The sequence below is a fragment of the Galeopterus variegatus genome, unplaced genomic scaffold (assembly GCF_000696425.1).
Source record: "Galeopterus variegatus unplaced genomic scaffold, G_variegatus-3.0.2 Scaffold604, whole genome shotgun sequence".
Lineage (NCBI taxonomy): Eukaryota > Metazoa > Chordata > Mammalia > Dermoptera > Cynocephalidae > Galeopterus > Galeopterus variegatus.
The window spans coordinates 166,109-184,809 of record NW_007726715.1 but is presented as its reverse complement, the minus strand read 5'-3'; the positions used below and the strand labels follow the sequence as shown (position 1 = coordinate 184,809).

At 38.3% G+C, this 18,701-nt stretch overlaps 1 protein-coding gene across 1 annotated transcript in view; it reads left to right on the top strand.

Moving 5' to 3' along the window:
• ATP2A2 (ATPase, Ca++ transporting, cardiac muscle, slow twitch 2) overlaps positions 1-18,701 on the top strand; it is a 61,682-nt gene that overhangs the window by 26,255 nt on the left and 16,726 nt on the right. The window contains 4 exon segments of the mRNA XM_008570449.1: positions 9,065-9,145; positions 12,986-13,071; positions 14,420-14,884; positions 18,456-18,544. Of these exon segments, the coding sequence (XP_008568671.1) occupies positions 9,065-9,145; positions 12,986-13,071; positions 14,420-14,884; positions 18,456-18,544 (721 nt within the window).

The following is an 18,701-nucleotide window of genomic DNA, read 5'->3' as shown; positions in this document are numbered from 1 at the left end:
TGTGTGTGTGGGGGGGGGGGGGGGGGGGGGGTTTCTGACTCATTTAAAGGGGGAAAAAAATAAAAATGTATATTGGGGGTGCTTATGATTTGACTGGAAAGTTTAGCTGCTGCAAACCAAAGAGCAATCCTTTTCTAACTTGATATGCATCGGAATCACCTGGGAATTTCTTTAAAACGTGCATTTTGATTCTCTAGGTGTGGAATAGGGCCTGACTATTCTGCATTTCTAACAAGCTCCCAGATGGATCACACTTTGAGTAGCAAGGCTCTAGAGCAGTTCTTAATCATTTCTAGATCACAGTCCCTTTGAGAATTAATGAAATCTATAGACTTTCTCCTCAAAGACGTATTCAAAATCTTGTGTGCAATTTCAGGAGGTTCATTTGCCCTCCTCCCCAGAAGTCCACCTCAGGATTCTAGCTGTTAGGTGATTTTTGTGTATGTGTGCAGCTCAGGTTTTAACTGTTGACCTTTTCAAGCACTTCCAGGTCTTGTGAGATCTGATGCACCTGGGTTGTGTGGAAACTCTAGTCTGGTCCTGAGTCTTTTCAGCAAACTGCATCCCTGCAGTTCTGTATTACTGACCAGTCTACACTGAGTGGACCTGTGCTGGTTGGAGGACAAATCAGCTGTCCATGTTGTGCTCCAATGTTCCCCCAGTGGGCCTGTCTCCCCACCTCGCTGCACTCCAAACACTTCTCGTGGGGCAGGCTGTTTGCTGGTCCCTTGAGATGACTCACTGGCCTTGGAGTGGCTTGTTTTTTCAGTTGTCTGTGGCCCCTTGCTCCTGTGTGGGTCCACGGGAAGGAAAACTGTCATTGGTCTTGCTGGCCTGGGGTCCACCAAGGACCTCTTCTCCCCTGCAGCCTCCAAGCAACTTCACACAAAGGGCACAGCTGCAGTTGTTGCCGGCTTTTGCTCCTTGTGCTCACCAGGGACAGCCTTGAAATGGCTAGGGCCTGAAACAGTCGGAGCGGTCCCCTTCTCTGATTGCAGCTTCTCCCACCTTCTTGAACTCCGTAAGTCTCTTCCTCTTCCCCTGCTTGGCATTCGTTGCTTTTTTTAATAGTTATAAGTTGGTCATTTGTGGGAGAGAGTGACACTGGGGACCATCTACTCTGCCATCTTGATTCTCTGCAGGTGAATATTTTTTTTTTTTTGCGCACCTAGCTGGTACAGGGACTGAACCCTTGACCTTGGTGTTATCAATACCACACACTAACTAACTGAGCTAACTGGCCAGCCCTACTATTTGGGTTTAAAAATCGAAGTATAGTTAAACAGTGTAATTATGTAAAATACTATCTCTGGTTTAAGCAGTTTACATAGTGTTGATGAGAGTAGTTGTTAGAGTAAACCGTTTTCACCTGTTCTTAAAATGATACCCATAAAGTAGTAGAAGCAAAGATGTGTGACCAAATAAGGTGTTGAGCATGTTTGCTCTCATGTGTCTTTTCCCCTCATGAGGAATGGAGTTGTTTGACAGTGAGAAGGATGGGAGAACTGGGCTAGTTAGCGATTCAGGTCTGAGACGTCTATGTCCAGATTAACAGTAGAAATGATTAGTTTAGTTGTTTCTGTAAATCCTGGAAGTTAGATCTGTTTCCAAAACAGATATGTAAATTCTTAAGAATTTATATAAAGCAGAACAAATTAGTCTAAAACAAAAATTAGTATGGATGTAGTAGAAGCAGAGAGCTTTGAGACCTAGGGCCCTTCAGCACTGTCAGGATAGCTAAGACAGTATGAACTATGAGAAATGAGGTCTCCTGAGCCATCAGACCATGATGGACCAGTTGATTTTGAAGCTGGACCTGATTTTTATGGGGCTGGCATTTCCTAATTTCCTGTAATCACCTCCTCCCCTTTCCCTGTGACTCAGTGATAGTCACAGTATCAGTAAGTGTCAACTTTTCCATTCTTGCCACTGAGGTGATTTTGGAAAAAGTAGAAGAAGCCATGTGGTATGAGGATCAGCTTTTCTAAGTGTTACTCAGAACCACCAAGGTCGACAGATTTGACTATGTAAAAATCTAAAACAACTTATATGTTAAAGGTAATATGACTTTTGAAAAAATAAAGTGCTTGATTTTACTAGTGCTCAGGAAAACACAAGATTGAAAGTGTGGGGAAATGGCAAGGATGTAAATTTGTTGGGAGCACTATATACGTTTATAAGGAAATTCTGCTTCTATGAATCTAACCTCCAGAAGTAAAAGATGTGCACAAAGGTGTTCACCCTGTAACATTGTAGTAGGAAAAATTAGAAACACTAGACAGCCATGAAAATGGGGAATGATTTAGTCCATAGTGTGGCTGCAAAATACAAGGGGACTTCAAAAAGTTCATGGAAAGATTCATAAGTGTTATGCATTTTTTAAAAAAAAGGTCTAGAAGGTAAAATGCTGTTAACAGCTTTATGTATATTTGTTGAATGAGGGGAAAGAAAGATGGGGTTTTACTTTAAAATAAATCTATTGGTAGGTGTGCCAAATATGTGTTTCACCCTTGTTTTGGGCTTGGTTGCTTCTATAACATCTGAGTGGTTATCTTGCTGCTTTTATACCTCTAGTAACTGGAAACGTTCCTGTTTAGGACCAGTTGTGCCATTTTTAGGCAGTTTTATTATAAAATATTCCTTATGAGCTAAAATACACTTGTCTGTTATATATGTTTTTCGCAACATAGAAATCTGATTCATTGCCATTTTAGAGCTGTATGGTAGCTTACAAAACTTTATCTTAGAGATGAGGAAGCTAAAACTGAGAGTTTGTAATTTGTCCAAGAGCATGTGGCGGTTCATGGTAGAACTGGACATGTCAATTGTTAACAGTGTGAGTATATCCTAGAATTTTTATTTCCAAGTTAGTCTTAGCTCCTTCAGTTGTTTCAAACCTTTTACCATCTTGATAGCTCTCTTTGGAGCCCACGTTGAATGCAGTTATTTAAGTGGGGTCTAGTTGACATTCTAGACTTTTCTTGTCTGCTCATGCAGCCTGAGGAAACTTCTTTGGCAGCTTTAATTGCCCTACTAGCTAAAACCCCTGAGTCTTTCTCAAATGTGTCTCCCTCATTTCTAATCTTCTACTACTATAGATGTTTTTTTGGTTTTAGTCTAAATGTAGAATTTAAGCACCTATCACTTAACCTCATTTAGCTCTACCAAGTCTGAAATCTCTTTGGATAATGAATTTTCATTGTTTCTACCTTTGTGACCTTCAACCTGATAATTAGAAGTCTCTTGATGCTTGTATATTAAAGGAAATATGTGTGCAAGTACTTTATTCATTGACATATATTTTATTTGGCACTCACTGTGTGCCACGTATAGAGCTAGGGGCTAAGAAATTAGTGGTGACAGAGTGACTCTGCCTTTGTGGAGCTTTTGGTGTAGCGGGGACGATCTATCAAAACATAGTATGTTAGGAAAGGAAGGGGTGGTCTCTGTGGACATCTGAAGGAACTCCCAGATTAGACTAGTGTCAAGGAAAGCCTTACTGTTTGTGGGGGGTGAAGAGAAGGGTATGTGAAGACCCAGAAAGAACTTTGAGGATCTGAAGCCCATTGTGTTTGAAGCTCAAAGGGAAGACAGAGTAGTGAGAGTTAAGCAGTAGTTGCACCATGGAGGGTGTTACAGACTCATGGTTGGGATGCTGAAGTTACCTTAAGTCTAGCAGGAAGAAGTATTGACTTTAAATAAGAGAATGATATCATATTTGCATTTGTAAAAGATATACTCCCAAATAAACAGATTGGGAGCAAACAGTATGGCACTTTAGTGTTCCTTCCCTGCTTACCCTGGGGCCTGGAAATAGTTTTTAGTAGGCAAGTAGGACTTCTCAAGTGAAGAATTTCATTCATTCTTCCTGACTACAAAATTTATGACTCAGATTGGAAACAAAGTGAAAAATGTTTGAGTCAAAGTGAAATGTTTAAATAATTTAGGATAATTAATTCTATTATGGCTTGCTTTTCCTAAGAGCTATTTAAACTTGAAAATGATAGTGGTATTTAGGAGGAAGTTTCTGATGTTATAGTTTTCTCATCGAAAAGATTTGAATAACTTTCTGGTAGAATTTGCCACAATAAATTAGATTTTTTAAATGTCTACAACTGATTAATAAAAAGGATTTTTCTGAGTAATGCTGATTTTAACCGTCAGTATTTATATTTGATATCAGTGGTGCAAATAGTGTTTAAGTACCATGGTTTACAAATATTCCTTCCAAGGTAAAGAAAGTTTGCGTTCGATTCTAAAATGTGGTAAAGTAATAATTTCCTTTAACTAGTTCTCATTTGCATTCTTGGTAATCTAACCTAAAGTATATTCTGAGGATTTTGTTCTGAGTAGAAATCTTCATTGTGATAGCAAATTAAAGAGCTATGGACTTAGGGAGCTAAGAGCTGAAATTGAGAAGTGTTAGATGTTAAACAAATGGAAGGTAGTTTGTTTATAACAGTTTATTCTTTTATTATAAGAATAATCTGCCTTCAACCCAAAGAGACAGAGAAATTTTTGTAAGAAAAAAATTACAGAGCATCCTGTTGGCAAGAGTAAAAATTTTCCACTACCACTTCCCCTAAGGGCATTGACATGCCCCGTCAGGGAAATATCACTGTATGTCATCATCAGAATAGCATCACCTACACAAAACCCTATGTCTGAAATTCACAGAAACCTGCAGACAAAGGGAAATTGTTATGTCTTTGTTTGAAAATGATTTGATGGATCTGTCTTTTCATGGATCTTTTTAACTCCTTAAGACAACCTGCTTCTTCCTAGAGTCAATCCTAAATTGATTCTATTACCAACGAAAAGAGACAGAACCACACAGCAAGTTAAATAAAGTCTTTCATTAATTGATCTCATTAAACAAGCTTCCTTAGGCAAGACTCCTTTTACTTTCTGGCCTTAATTCCTGTCTGTAAAAGAGGACCATGGATTGATCAAGATGATGTGAAGGTCTTTCTAGCTAAGAGAATATTAGAATATAGTAGTTTTTAAAAATCGATTGGGGGTTGGGGGGTACCAGTTGGGATTTATGCTTTATTATCTTTCCACAAAGAGATTAGGTTTTTTTGTTTTTGCAGCTGGCTGGTACAGAGAACTGAACCCTTGACCTTGGTGTTACAAGCTCGTGCTCTAATCAGCTGAGATAACCAGCCAGCCTAATATCGATTAAATTAATGGAGACAAATTAAATGTACAACTTTAAGGTAGCATACTTCCCAAGTGTTGAGGCTTAGGGTCTTCTCATGTCATAAAGGGTGTTCTAAACAAGCCCTTTACAGGCTCTATGACCGTAGGTATTGTGGGATTTTCCCTTGTATTAATTTTTTAGATGTATTTGGGAAAACCTTTAAAAAGTATGGATTCCTTGACCCCACTCTAAATGCATTGAACTATACTTTTGAAAAGTAGGTCCCAAGAACCTGTGATTTATAAAAGCCCCCCAGACCAACTTTTCTTTTAATTCCTAAATACTTAATTGCCTCCCAATTAGAATGGCAGTTGTAAGATGGAATAAAAATTGATAAGGGCTTAGGGCCAGCTCGTGGCTCACTCGGGAAAGTGTGGTGCTGATAACACCAAGGCCAAGGATTAAGATCCCCTTACCAGTCATCTTTAAAAAAAAAAAAAAAATCCGTGGCTCACTCGGGAAAGTGTGGTGCTGATAACACCAAGGCCAAGGGTTAAGATCCCCTTACCAGTCATCTTTAAAAAAAAAAAAAAAATTGATAAGGGCTTGAGGTCAGTTTTTAAGGGCTTGTCAGGTCATTTGTTCCTCTAGCATTTGAAGCATTCTTCAATATTTGGCCAATAATGAAATGTGTATCGATACAATTTCTGTACAGCAAAGAGGCACCCTTCATATATTTAAGTAGACCCTTTAGGGGAAGAATATTTGGTTTATTTAATGCTAGTGTAAATACAATTTTTCATGCAGCATATATACAAGGGTACTTCAAAAAGTTCGTGGAGAAGTGGAATTAAAAGATAGTACAAATCTTCACATGAACTTTTTTTTTTACTTCAAAGCACCCTCATATAACATTGGTCCCACCTTACACTAACAGATAATATGTTAGCTGTTACGTGGAAACATTTTCTATCAATTTCAAATCCTCTTAGCTTCCACTGAAACACAGCAAAATAAATGCCAAGACATTGCTTTTGCATCCTCATGTAGGTTGTCCTCAATTTTAATATTAGTTGTGGCCTTAAATGTGTCAGGTATGTGAGAATATGAGCTAGAATTTATATATGAAATTGTTTAAATAGAATTACTATGTAGAAGTATGATAGTATTTATAGATTGTGAGAACCTCTATGACACATTAGACAGAAGTCTTCTGATCATGACATAAGTTGCCTCAGATATAAAGGAACGTTTGCAAATAAATTTTCTATGTAAAGTCATAACATTCATCATTAAACTGGTACTCTTTGAAATGTTTAAAGGCATGTGAGATCAGGTTAATTAGGACGAGCAGAAATAATATAGTAACTTTTTAAAATTGGTTTTAAAATTTCATCTTGATATAGGGTATTTTAGCTGTTGAAGGTCACTAAAGTTTAGAATATAGTTGCTTTATTGTCTTAATCATGTTAGATGTGTTCTCTTCGATGTATTATGAACAGAATTATAATTAAATGAAAGGTTCTAGTTTATTCAGTATGACTGTTACTGTTTATTGCATAAGCATTTCCAGCAGGAATTTCACATTAACCCATGTGTCTCTGCAGTCAAATGCAAGGATGATCTCTGCCTCTTGAGTATATATTGACAAACTCTTTCTGTGGCACCTTGTGACCACATGCCAGCTTAGGAATAATGTTGTCTCATGCACTGGAGTTGAAAAAGCAATCCATATTCTGCCCAACTTGACAAGTTCTGAAGTGCAGAAACATCAGAACTAAATTGAAGTTTTAACAAGTCCACCATTTACTTCTTGGATAGCATGGCTGTTTTGCCATTTTGTCTATAACCAGTGACAGGGTTATCATTCAATACATACAGTTAAGCATGGAAAGTGAAGATTCGACTTAATACCATCTGTGATACTAGAAAGAATTTACTTATTCTTATTTTCAGTTGTCCTTGTGTAAGACTTGCAAAACCACCTTAGCTACCTTTCAGAAAGACATGGAAAGCGGTATTTTCAGCTGTCCTTGTGTAAGACTTGCAAAACCACCTTAGCTACCTTTCAGAAAGACATGGAAAGCGGTTGTACACTTAAATTTAATGTCTAGTTGCTTTTCTGCGGTGTGCACTCATTCAGCAATATTTGAATACCAACGGTGTGCTGGGCACTGTTTTCAAGGTGCATGTGAAACATTGGTGTTAATCTGTTTGTTATGGGGTCTGTGTTGTGGCACTGTACTTTATACACATCAAGGAAAGAGGTTAAGATGTGGGTCTTTTAAGAGCTATTGAAAGAACTCTTTTGCCTGGGAAGGAAGGCTCAGTTGACTGAAAGATCTTCTTCAGATTATGCATAGTTTATTCATTTATTTGATAATTCAAATTTCAAAAGGTACCAAAGGTTATAAGGTGAAAAGTCTCCCTCTGCCTGGTGCCCCAGCTACTACCCAGTGTTACCAGTTCACTATACATTCTCATAGGTATTTTCATATACCAATTGAAGCCCCATATACATGATATTTCATATCTTGTTTTTCCGCCACTTAATATACAGTGTATCTTAGAGAAAATCTTCACTTTGGTATGAATAGAGGTGTTTTATCTTTGTTAACACAAAAACAATACTGTAAATTAACCACATATTGTTGCGAGTTCATCTGTATAATAAATTTCTTGTAGTGTAATTTGTGGGGTAAAAAGATTGTGCTTTGCAATATTGATATATTTTGCCAAATCGTCCATCAGAGTTTGCAACAGTTGTTGCCTTTGTGTGTATTCAGCAGCATATACAGGGTTGCCACAAAGTCTGGAAGGATAGGTGAACTATTAGTACTAAATGGGCTGTTAATATGACATGACATAGTAGTTTAGTGACATTATATACATTCAGTGTTTGTCCCTTGTTAGCAGTGCACTGACACAGAATTTTCATTAATCTCTTCACATGCACCCAATGAGTTGCCCCCAGTGATTTGCACCTCTGGTTTGGTTTGGGTTTTTATTATTCCTTTTTTTTTTTTTTTTTTTTGCTGGTATGGGGATCTGAATCCCTGACCTTAGTGTTACAAGGTTGCACTCCAACCAGCCGAGCTAATCAGCCAGCCCTGTTTTTGTTTTTGTTTTTCCAACTGGTTAAAACTGAACTTTCCAGACCTTATGTCACACTGTATAAGAATGCCTGTTTCTAAATCCCTGACCTTAGTGTTACAAGGTTGCACTCCAACCAGCCGAGCTAATCAGCCAGCCCTGTTTTTGTTTTTGTTTTTCCAACTGGTTAAAACTGAACTTTCCAGACCTTATGTCACACTGTATAAGAATGCCTGTTTCTATATGTCCTTGCCAACTGGGTGTATTTCTCAACTCTTGTTTGTCAGCTTGATAGTTACAAAGTGGTGTTGCCATGTAGTTTTTGGTTTTTTGTTTTGCGTTTGTCTTATGTGATATTGAGCATCTTTTAAAACAGAGACATTTGTTTCCTTTTCATAATAATTTAGCTTTTGGGGTGGAATGAACCATGGTATATACAACTTGATCTCCCTCACTGTGTGTTGTTAAATGTGTAGTAAGCCTAAGAAAATGTTTCTTAATATTGCTGAATAAAAAGGTATTCTTCAAAGTGAAAGCTTAGAGGCCTGAGCATATATAGTCAAAACTCTTTTTTAGAGTAATGTGTATTTAGAGGTTTCCCCATTCTCTTCCTTCTAGTGTAATACAAATTTTCTGTCTATCCAAAGAGTTTTTATGACCTTGAGATAAGTTGATCATCTTGCTTGTTTTAACAGATTTTTACATATTCGTACTGTATACAGGCTAGCTATTTTCTTTTAAAACTGTATTTAAATTGGAGACAAATTCGTCTTCAGATAATATGGTTGCAAAAGTTGCTCATTTTAGTTGTTTTTTTCTCCCAATTAGTTGGTGACAAAGTTCCTGCTGATATAAGATTAACTTCCATCAAATCTACAACTCTAAGAGTTGACCAGTCAATTCTCACAGGTAAATATTATATATTGAAAGGTCATTGAATTTCTGAATCCTCTCTCATATCCCATGATGGTAGAGCAGACTCTTTCCCTGCTGTCCTTTTATGGTATCCCATCTTAATCCTCTCTAGGTTATGTATTTCTTAGTGCTTTATCAATTAGGTTTTTTGTCAATATGGGTTTTACAGAAGATTTAAAAACCAAACAAACTTGGCTTTTATCTCATATCTTTTTAATTTTAAAAAACTCGATTATATAATAAGATCACCATTCTGTTTTTATTCTTTAAAAAAGGCTACAATTTCTTTCATTAGCAGAGGTAAAAATCTTAAGGTTGAAGCATTGTCTCCCTGTTTTGTGGTAAGTGATTTACTTACTCAGTGTCCTTTTTCCAGGCAGGAAAGATAGGTTCCAGTTTTGTCATTTTGTTCATTGGAGGAATGCTAATTTTGCATTTAACATACTTTCCAGTAATCAAATGTACAGTAACAAAAGTTAGCGCCGCCCCCCACCCCCCAAAAATGTGAATGTTTTACTACCTGGAGTTTGGTCACTTAGGTTTAGAATTATTTGGGATGTTTTCCCATTTTTGTATGATAGAGGCACAATCTAGGGTGGATGGTTCATATTAACTGGAAGTAAGGTTGTCAGAATATTAATTTTAAATACAATGCTGACCTGAATTAAATAGTGAGTAAATATAAAATCTAAAGGCTATCAAGATTTACGTGATTGGGCCGGCCCCGTGGCGCACTCGGGAGAGTGCGGCGCTTGGGAGCCCAGTGGCGCTCCCGCCGCGGGTTCGGATCCTATATAGGACTGGCCGGTGCGCTCACTGGCTGAGCGCGGTGCGGGTGACACCAAGCCGAGGGTTGCGATCCCCTTACCGGTCACGAAAAAAAGACACACACACACAAAAAAAGATTTACGTGATTGTCAGTTCTGAAAAGCAACTAATGTCATAGAGGTAGTGATGTGAGTAACTTAGGCTCTATTTTTTTTATATATATATTTTTTATTGTTTCTTTATGAATAGCTTATCTATTAAAACCCCCCATGAGTAGCAATGAACTGGAAGCCAATTAAGCCATAAAATATTAGGGAATGTGTGAAATTCTTATGTATGAATATGATGTGCCTATGGAAACAATTGCTATTTAAAAACTCCTCATAGGGCCGGCCCGGTGGCGCACTGGATAGTGTGCCGCTTGCGAGGCGCGGAGGCGCTCCCGTCCGAGGGTTCGGATCCCATGTACAGACCGGTTCCTGCTCACTGGCTGGGCGAGGCGCGGGAGCAACGCCGAGGCTTGCGATCCCGTTGCCGGTCCCCGGTCCGGTACGGGGGCAACACTGAGGGTTGTGATCCGTTGCCGGACACGGAAAAAAGATAAAAGACAAAAAATAAAAATAAAAAAAAAATAAAAACTCCTCATAGAGGTTCTTGAATGCCATCTTTTGTTAAATAATCATACTGTGGTTTTAGGCTGAATTGAAGAATCAATTTTTTTTGTTAAATATTGAGAGTGAAGTTTGCTACATGCAATTTAAATCAATAATTGGAGACTTATGTCACTTCACTCAGATTGACCCTGACTGTTTAGTTCCTGAGAGATGTTAAATAAAGTTGAAACCAAACTCAACAGGGCGTTTTATTTTATTTTTTAATATATTTATTTATTGTTATTTTTTGCATTCTAAGATGATGTTGTGTAGCAGTTGGAAGGGAGGGGGAGAAGGGAAAGAGGAGGTTGATAGGATGAGAGGAGGAAGAAGGGGGAGTGTAGTCAAGGCCCACAGCACCCGCCTCATTCCGGTAGGTGAAACTAGGGGGCTTTTGGTGGCAGCTCAGGCCGCATGCGGATGGTGGGGCACATGGGAGGTGTGGGGGATGTGGCCAAGTCCCTAGGCCCCGCATCGCCCAGCCTCAGCTGCTGCTGGGCTGGATGTGGAAGTCGGGGAGGCATGGCTGAGGCCCTTAGGCCACCCCCAACCCTGGCTTGAGAGGCCGGGTCACTTCCAGGTGCAGCCTGGTGATCATAACTAAGCTGGCAACGGACCTTGGGGGGAGGGGGAAGTGGCTGGGGCCCTCAGCCCAAACCTGGGGGGCTTCCAGTCCTTCTAGGTTTTACAGGTGTTCTTTGGTGGTGTTAGACTTTTATTGGTTAATGTTATAATTTGTCTCTGATCTGTGGGGTTTTAGTTTTTTCTTTCAGTTTTGTGTTGGATTATTCGCTATTGCCACCACTTAAACTCCTAGCTGGAACTAATTTGTTGTCCTTTGCTTACTTCTAAAATGGATGAACCTCCTGTGAGGACCAGCACTTGAGCCCTGTGGTTGAGCTAAATTGCTTCTTTGCTGCCGATTCCTGGGGAAAGCTTTTGGTGCAGCTTAGGTTTTAACTGTTGACCTTGTAAGAACTTCCAGGTCTTTTGAGGTCTGGTATGCCTGGGTTGTGTGGAAACTCTGGTCTGGGACTGAGAATTTTCATCAAACTGCACCCCCTGCAGACCTGTATTCCTGACCAGTCTCCACTGAGTGGTCCTATGCCGATTGGAGGGCAGATCAGCTATCCATGCAGTCCCTCAGTGTTTCCCCGGTGAGCCCATCATCCCCAGCCCCCAGCACTCCAAACACTTACTGTGGGGTAGGCTGTATGCCGGTCCCTTGTGATGATTCACCGGCCTTTGAGTGGCTCCTTTTTTCGGTTGTCTGTGGCCCTTCATTCATATGTGGGTCCATGGGAACCCTGTTAGTGGTCTTGCTGGCCTGGGGGCCACCAGGGCCCTCTTCTTCCCTGCCACCTCTAAGGAACTTCATAGGAAGGGCACAGCCGCGGCTTTTGCCAGCTCTTTGTCCATGTGTTCACTAGGGCCAGGCTTGAAGCATTTGGGGCTCAAAATGGTTGGAGCAGTCCTTTCTTTCTCTCATTGTAGCTTCTTCTGCCTTCGTGAATTCCAGAGGTCTCTTCTCTTCTTCCCCTGAGCTCTAGCAGCCCCAGCTTGGGAGTCATTGCTTCTTAATAGTTGTAAATTGGTTGATTGTGGGACAGAGTAACACTGAGTACCATCTGTTCTGCCATCTTGATTGGAAGTCTTAACAGCACATTTTGAAAGTTGTAAAAAGTAGTTCTTCATACCATGTGTTTTTTGTTTTTTTTTTAAGTGCATTTGTTAATTGCTTTTTTAAAATTTTGCTTTATTGAAACAATGGTCTGATAGTGCATAGTGCATATATATAAGTACTGCCAAAACAATGTTTTTGTTTCTCATCTTTGGCATTATTGAACAAAATATAGGCTTCCTAGTGGTTGATCCTCTCTTTCGTATATTGCATAAACAAGGGTACTTCAAAAAGCTTATGGAAAGATTCATATTACATTTTAATTCATTTTTTCATGAACTTTTTGAAGTACCCTCATACAATTTTAGTCCCTTAAAAGTAAATATACCTGGGGCGGGGGGAGTGTGTGTGTGTGTGTGTGTGTGTGTGTGTGTGTGTGTGTGTGTGTGTGTGTGAACAAATATATGTAAGTATATATTCACAGTATTATGGTAAAAAATGATAACTGAAAATAAGTTAATTTGAATAATTAAAAAAATAAAATAAAGTAATTGACTGGGATTTTACTTCAAAATAAAATTGTATTGATTTTAATCCTGACATTCTTTGCTCTGGAATGTCCATTACTACATTTTCCTAGTTTGCCTCCTTTAAATGAATTGGGTCTTTTGTCTCTTTTTCCATACTTGACAGTATCCTGACAGTGGTAATGGGTTGGCATGGAAGAGTGCTCAGGTTCTAGGTATGGGATCCATAGATCTAACTGTCCCTTCTGTCTCACAACCTGCTTAGGTGAATCTGTCTCTGTAATTAAGCACACTGACCCCGTCCCTGACCCACGGGCTGTCAACCAAGATAAGAAGAACATGCTCTTTTCTGTAAGTGCTTTATCAAATGTATTTTTATTTGGAGACATTCTCAGAGTTCAAATGGTCCACAGATGTTAGTTTTCACTGCCTACCTTCAGTGGTCAGACTTTAAAGAGTATTGGCTGTTGTTCTAAAGGACAGTCACATTCTTCATGGTCAGTCTCAGCTGTCAGAAAATATCAATAACATATAATGGTGGAAGAATGTGTGATTTTAGATGTCTTTTAATTGGCAAGTTTTTGAGGACCAAAAAAATGATCAGGTCAAACATCTTTTAACTCTTATCTGTTTACATAGCTGAAAGTAAATTTGTTTGGAAAAGGCTTTTCCTATAAAAAAAGATGTTTTCAAAATGACGTGGATGATAGCTGTTGGTTGTGGCTGTTCACTATGAAAAGGTGTATGTTTAGAGAGAGTAAACATGGCAAACCATTAGCAATGGTGAGTCTAGGTGATAAGTATATGGATGTTCATTGTACTATTTCACTTTTTCTATTGATTTGAAAAAACTTTTAAATACATGGGAAATGCATGGCTTTTGGTTGTTTGGAATCAAGTGGTGGGCTTTTGTTGGATAGTATTAGAGCCTGAGTATCCATAGTAAGTAAGTACTATAGTGTTACAATGAAAGTAATGAAGCCATATCATTCTAACACTAGGAATTTGGGGAGGGGGACTGGCCAGTTAGTTCAGTTGATTAGCCATTTAACACCAAGGTCAAGGGTTCAGTTCCCAGTGCTGGCCAGCCACCAAAAATAAATAAAAATTTTAAAAAAAATTTTTTTTCCTTTTTTTAAATAAAGTAGGGTGGAGAGAGAACACTCACACTTGAATTCATTGATTTTTGAATGCTGGTGCTTGAGTAGAAGTCCTCAGGATAGCCCAAGATGCTGATTTCCTTTCATAAAGCTAACAAAAGTAGTGGAGGTTGAGCTGTTGGAGCCAGGGGTGGAGAATGCTTAGGGTTGAGAGCTATTTGGAGTTTTAAAAATTGGGAAGCGGAGGGGTTAGAGTACTGCTGCGCTCAAAGCTGATCTGCAAGTCAGGCTCAGTGTTGTGAATAGAGATCTAGGTGGGTCAATGTAGAGCTGCTCTGGGATAGGTAGGTCCTGCATGGAATCAAAATCAGAGAGATGTACCATACTGCCTACATGAGGTATTGTCCACTGTCAGATATTGCTCACTGTCGTAGTTGTATGGCTGGTAGCCTGAACAATACCCAGCGGAAGGCCTAGTAGAATGTGATGACAGAATCTGGGTGTCCTAGTCAAAATCCAGTGTCTTAGTATACTGGTCATTATTTTAGTTAGGATGTGGTGTTAATCTTGTGAATAGTTCTCCTCTACTTCTGTCCTAGGGTACAAACATTGCTGCTGGGAAAGCCATGGGAGTGGTGGTGGCAACTGGAGTTAACACTGAAATTGGCAAGATCCGGGATGAAATGGTGGCAACGGAACAGGAAAGAACACCCCTTCAGCAGAAACTAGATGAGTTTGGGGAACAGCTTTCCAAAGTCATCTCCCTTATTTGCATTGCGGTCTGGATCATAAACATTGGGCACTTCAATGACCCAGTTCATGGAGGCTCCTGGATCAGAGGTGCTATTTACTACTTTAAAATTGCAGTGGCCCTGGCTGTAGCAGCCATTCCTGAAGGTCTGCCTGCTGTCATCACCACCTGCCTGGCTCTTGGAACTCGCAGAATGGCAAAGAAAAATGCCATTGTTCGAAGCCTCCCTTCTGTGGAAACCCTCGGTTGTACTTCTGTTATCTGCTCAGACAAGACTGGCACACTTACAACGAACCAGATGTCAGTCTGCAGGGTAAGGGGGAGTAATTTAAGAATCTTCCTTGTTGTGGTTCTTTGTTCATCCTAACAATATTCCTTCATGCCATCAAAATCTTTGATTTATAATTTGATACCTTTCTGTGGGTTGTGTGTAGCCTGAGCCAAATTACCTGAGAGGAATTAATCGTTTAATTTCTAAAACTTTCTTGAAATACAGGATATCTACATGGCTGATATACTTATATCAGGGAGTTAACTAGAGGCATTCTGTACATGTATCATGTGACTGTGCTTCCTTTTTTGTATTCCTCATCCTCTCTGTCTAGGTATATGTATGTTAACAGACAAGTTCCAGAGGAAGAAGCTAGTTAACCTTCCTACCTGAACTCCTAATTGGTATTTCCATAACACATTGAATGAAGCATGCTTTCTTCCTGAAAAGTAAACAGTTGTTTCATTCTTTGTGTTCATCCTTCCTTATATTGTTTGACCATCATTTGAGGTAAAATAAGAAACCATTTAAACCCACCCTTAAAAAAACAATAACTGAAGAAATAATACAATAATGACCCAACTGAATTACATTCTTTTGTATAATTCAGTATTTCTAGGTTTTACTTAAATAACTTAGTATAAGTCAAAGTATAATTTTCTAAAATTTCAAAGACAAATACAGAGAGGACACCTGTCAAACCACCGATTTTATTTGGCTTATTAATTATTAGTGAGGGAATCTGTAAAACTGGTTACAGGAGCATATGAGGAAGTGCTTAATATTAGAATAAGATTGCTAGGTTAGATTATAAAACTCCTTAATGTCCTATAGGGAAATAAAATTACAGGTTATCTTCTACAGGACATAAATCTACAACTTCATATAATTTGAACCTTTACTAATAAACAACACAAACAAGGTTACATTTTCCTGGAGTGGGCCTGTTAAGTAATGCTTCTGTATGACATTGAAAGAATGCAGACATTTTCTTGGCCTTATCTAGATTTTGATAAATTTTTTTAGCATTGGAAATTGTTTTTGTTTTAATCAGTTAAACCCTGTGAATGCATATCTTGCCAGTTTTAAGTTCATGATGATTTTTAGATCCCCCAACTCCTTGTGAAGTCCAAACCCAGATTTGGAATTGATGGTAGGTGTTTAAAACACATTGGGGTGTTCCAGCTCTCAGTTGGTAGCCGCTATATTTGTCTTGGGTTTCTCCAGGAGGTAAGGGATTTGACTAGGTTGTCACTCCTTGGAACCAAAAGTTTGGCTAAAAGCTAGTTTTGTCATACTGGTTGTTTCAGGAAGAGAAAGGGAATTTCATGTCAACTATTTAGTTTCCCCTGGTAAATTTAACTTGGCCTGAAAGTTTTAATTCCTGATAATAGTCATAATGCTCATGAAAGTAAATAGTGTGCAAACTTGTAATCTTTATTAAAATTTCATTTTCCTTATTCATTATAAAAAATTTTCTTCTTACATTCTTTTATTCTCCCTTAAGTGTCTTGGTTTATGATGTTTACTTATAGTAAAGAAAAAGCCTGCTTGTCTTAAGTGTTCTATCTCACAACAGAAAGTTGATGATGATCAGTATTCCACAGGAGGGTTCTTGCAGTGGTATTGCATAACTGCGCTTGACTTAGGAAGATTTTCATCCTGCAAGTCCTAAGTGGTTTACTTGCTCACAATTTAAATTGCACAAGCACATTTAGATTTCGCTAATGTGGATTTGAATTCTGAATGTCCTTTAGAGTATTTGGGACTCTGGTATAGACCCAAAGAATTTCACTTTTTAAAAATAGAATGTCAAAGTAGCATGGTATGTATGAGGGGTCTTCAGAAAGTTCGTGGAGAGATTTGTTTTTGGTTTTGTTTTTTGCAGCTGGCTGTACTGGGATCTAACCCTCAACTTTGGTATTATCAGCACCTCTCTCTAATCGACTGAGCTGATGGGCCAGTCCTTATGTTGTCTTTTAGTTCTGTTTTTCCACAAATTTTTTGAAGTACCATTGTGTTAATAGTAATGCCAGCTTGCTTTGATAGTTCAGTGCAGTTAACTTTTCATGTGTCTTTATTTGACTTATGGCAGTCCTGCTGAAGAGATTAGAAAACTAAGACTTTGAGAAGTTAAGAGCCTTGCTGAGGGTCCCACAACTTTTAGTAAAGGGTTTTCTTATAGGAAAGATTGGTTCTCTCTCTTCCACTTAGTAATTGTGTAACCTTGAACACATTTTTTAACCTCTCTGGTTCTTTGTTTTCTCTTCTGTAAATGCCAGACATCTTTGGAAAAAGCATTTTTGACAAACTTCATTTTTTAGGTATTGTTAGGGAAAAATGTAGGAGTTGGATCTTGCTGTGTGTGTCCTTGGTCATAAATCTTTTCCTCATTTGATAAACTGAACTAGAATCTTTTGTCAGGAGTCATCACTGTTTTGCATTTCATTATATTTATTTTTTTAAAAACCATCTTGTAATGTCTCACTCATAGCTTTTTAGTTCTTTTCCAAGATTGATTTAGTTCTGAGTATGCTTTTGAAATGAAGCCTAAATTTAAAAGTATCTGCTATATAATAAGCAAATCTTATGAGGCAAAAGAAGTTATTTTAAAATGAAGATTAGCTGATTTTATTGTTGAAGTGCTCAGAAAAGATGTTTTTAAAGTATAGCGTGGCTTTTTTGATTTGAGTTTAACAGTTTTAAAATTCCTCCTTGGAGAATGATTTGATCATATTCTTACTTGCTCATACTTCAGAGAAATTTTGGCATGAAAAAGTATAGCTTAGATGTCACTTTTTGTGTGTTTTGGGGTGTTTTTTTTTTTTTTTGGAGGAAGTTTTATTGTTTTAATTTTCAGTGAAAATGCCAGTCTAAATCTTAGTCCTCCAAACTGGGTTTCTGAATTATAATTTGAAAGCAAACCAAGGAAAAAAAAACCATCTTTAAGAAAATAGCTTGTGTTACTTTATTCTTCTATAAAATTAAGAATTCTTTCTTAAGCATGCTTCCCATCTGTATTGCCTAGGGAACATCAATTTTTTTCAACTCTGCAGGCTCCTTACTGTGTATACATGTAGTTAGGCAACTTCGTAGAGCTATTGCTGCAATAAAAATAAGTGGGAAGGAACTGAGAAGCAGTTTCTCTTATTTTACTGAGGGAATGTTGATGCAACTCTGAAATGTGAGTTTATTCTTCCCAGTCTTTTGTGTGTAGCTCTAAGGCAGGACTACTTCATATCACTTTCTCAGCCAGCCATTTGGAATTTGGAATTCTGAACACTCTGAAGAGTAACCTGAGTCTTTGTAATTGACCTTTTGCTGACCAAGTGTCCTCTTAACTTGGGTTTTATGGAGGTTGTCTTCTGTGTCTTTGGTGCATTGCTACTTGTTACTGATTCACCATCTCAGTGATGCTGTTCCTCACATTGTTAGATTGATAGGGGCTGGGACAATACTTCTGGTGCTGAGCCTCAATTAATTAGGTTCACTAAAATTGTTTTCTTAGATAAGAAAGGTTTTTTACCTTAACCTACCAACGATTGTTTTATTCTAGCAGTATTTTTTTTTTATACATTTTAAATACAAACTCTTGTGCCTTTTTCACCTACAGATGTTCATTCTGGATAGAGTTGAAGGTGATACTTGTTCCCTTAATGAGTTTACCATAACTGGATCAACATATGCACCTATTGGAGAAGTGTGAGTGACCCTTCTTAGCATTTGAAGGATCCGTTGTGGCAGTTTGGTATTTGTATAGATTTGCTGTGTATCTAAAAAGTTGATAGCTTTCTGAATGTGGTTCAAGTCAACACTTACTATTAGAGTAGTACTTTATTTATGTGTGTGTGTGTGTGTG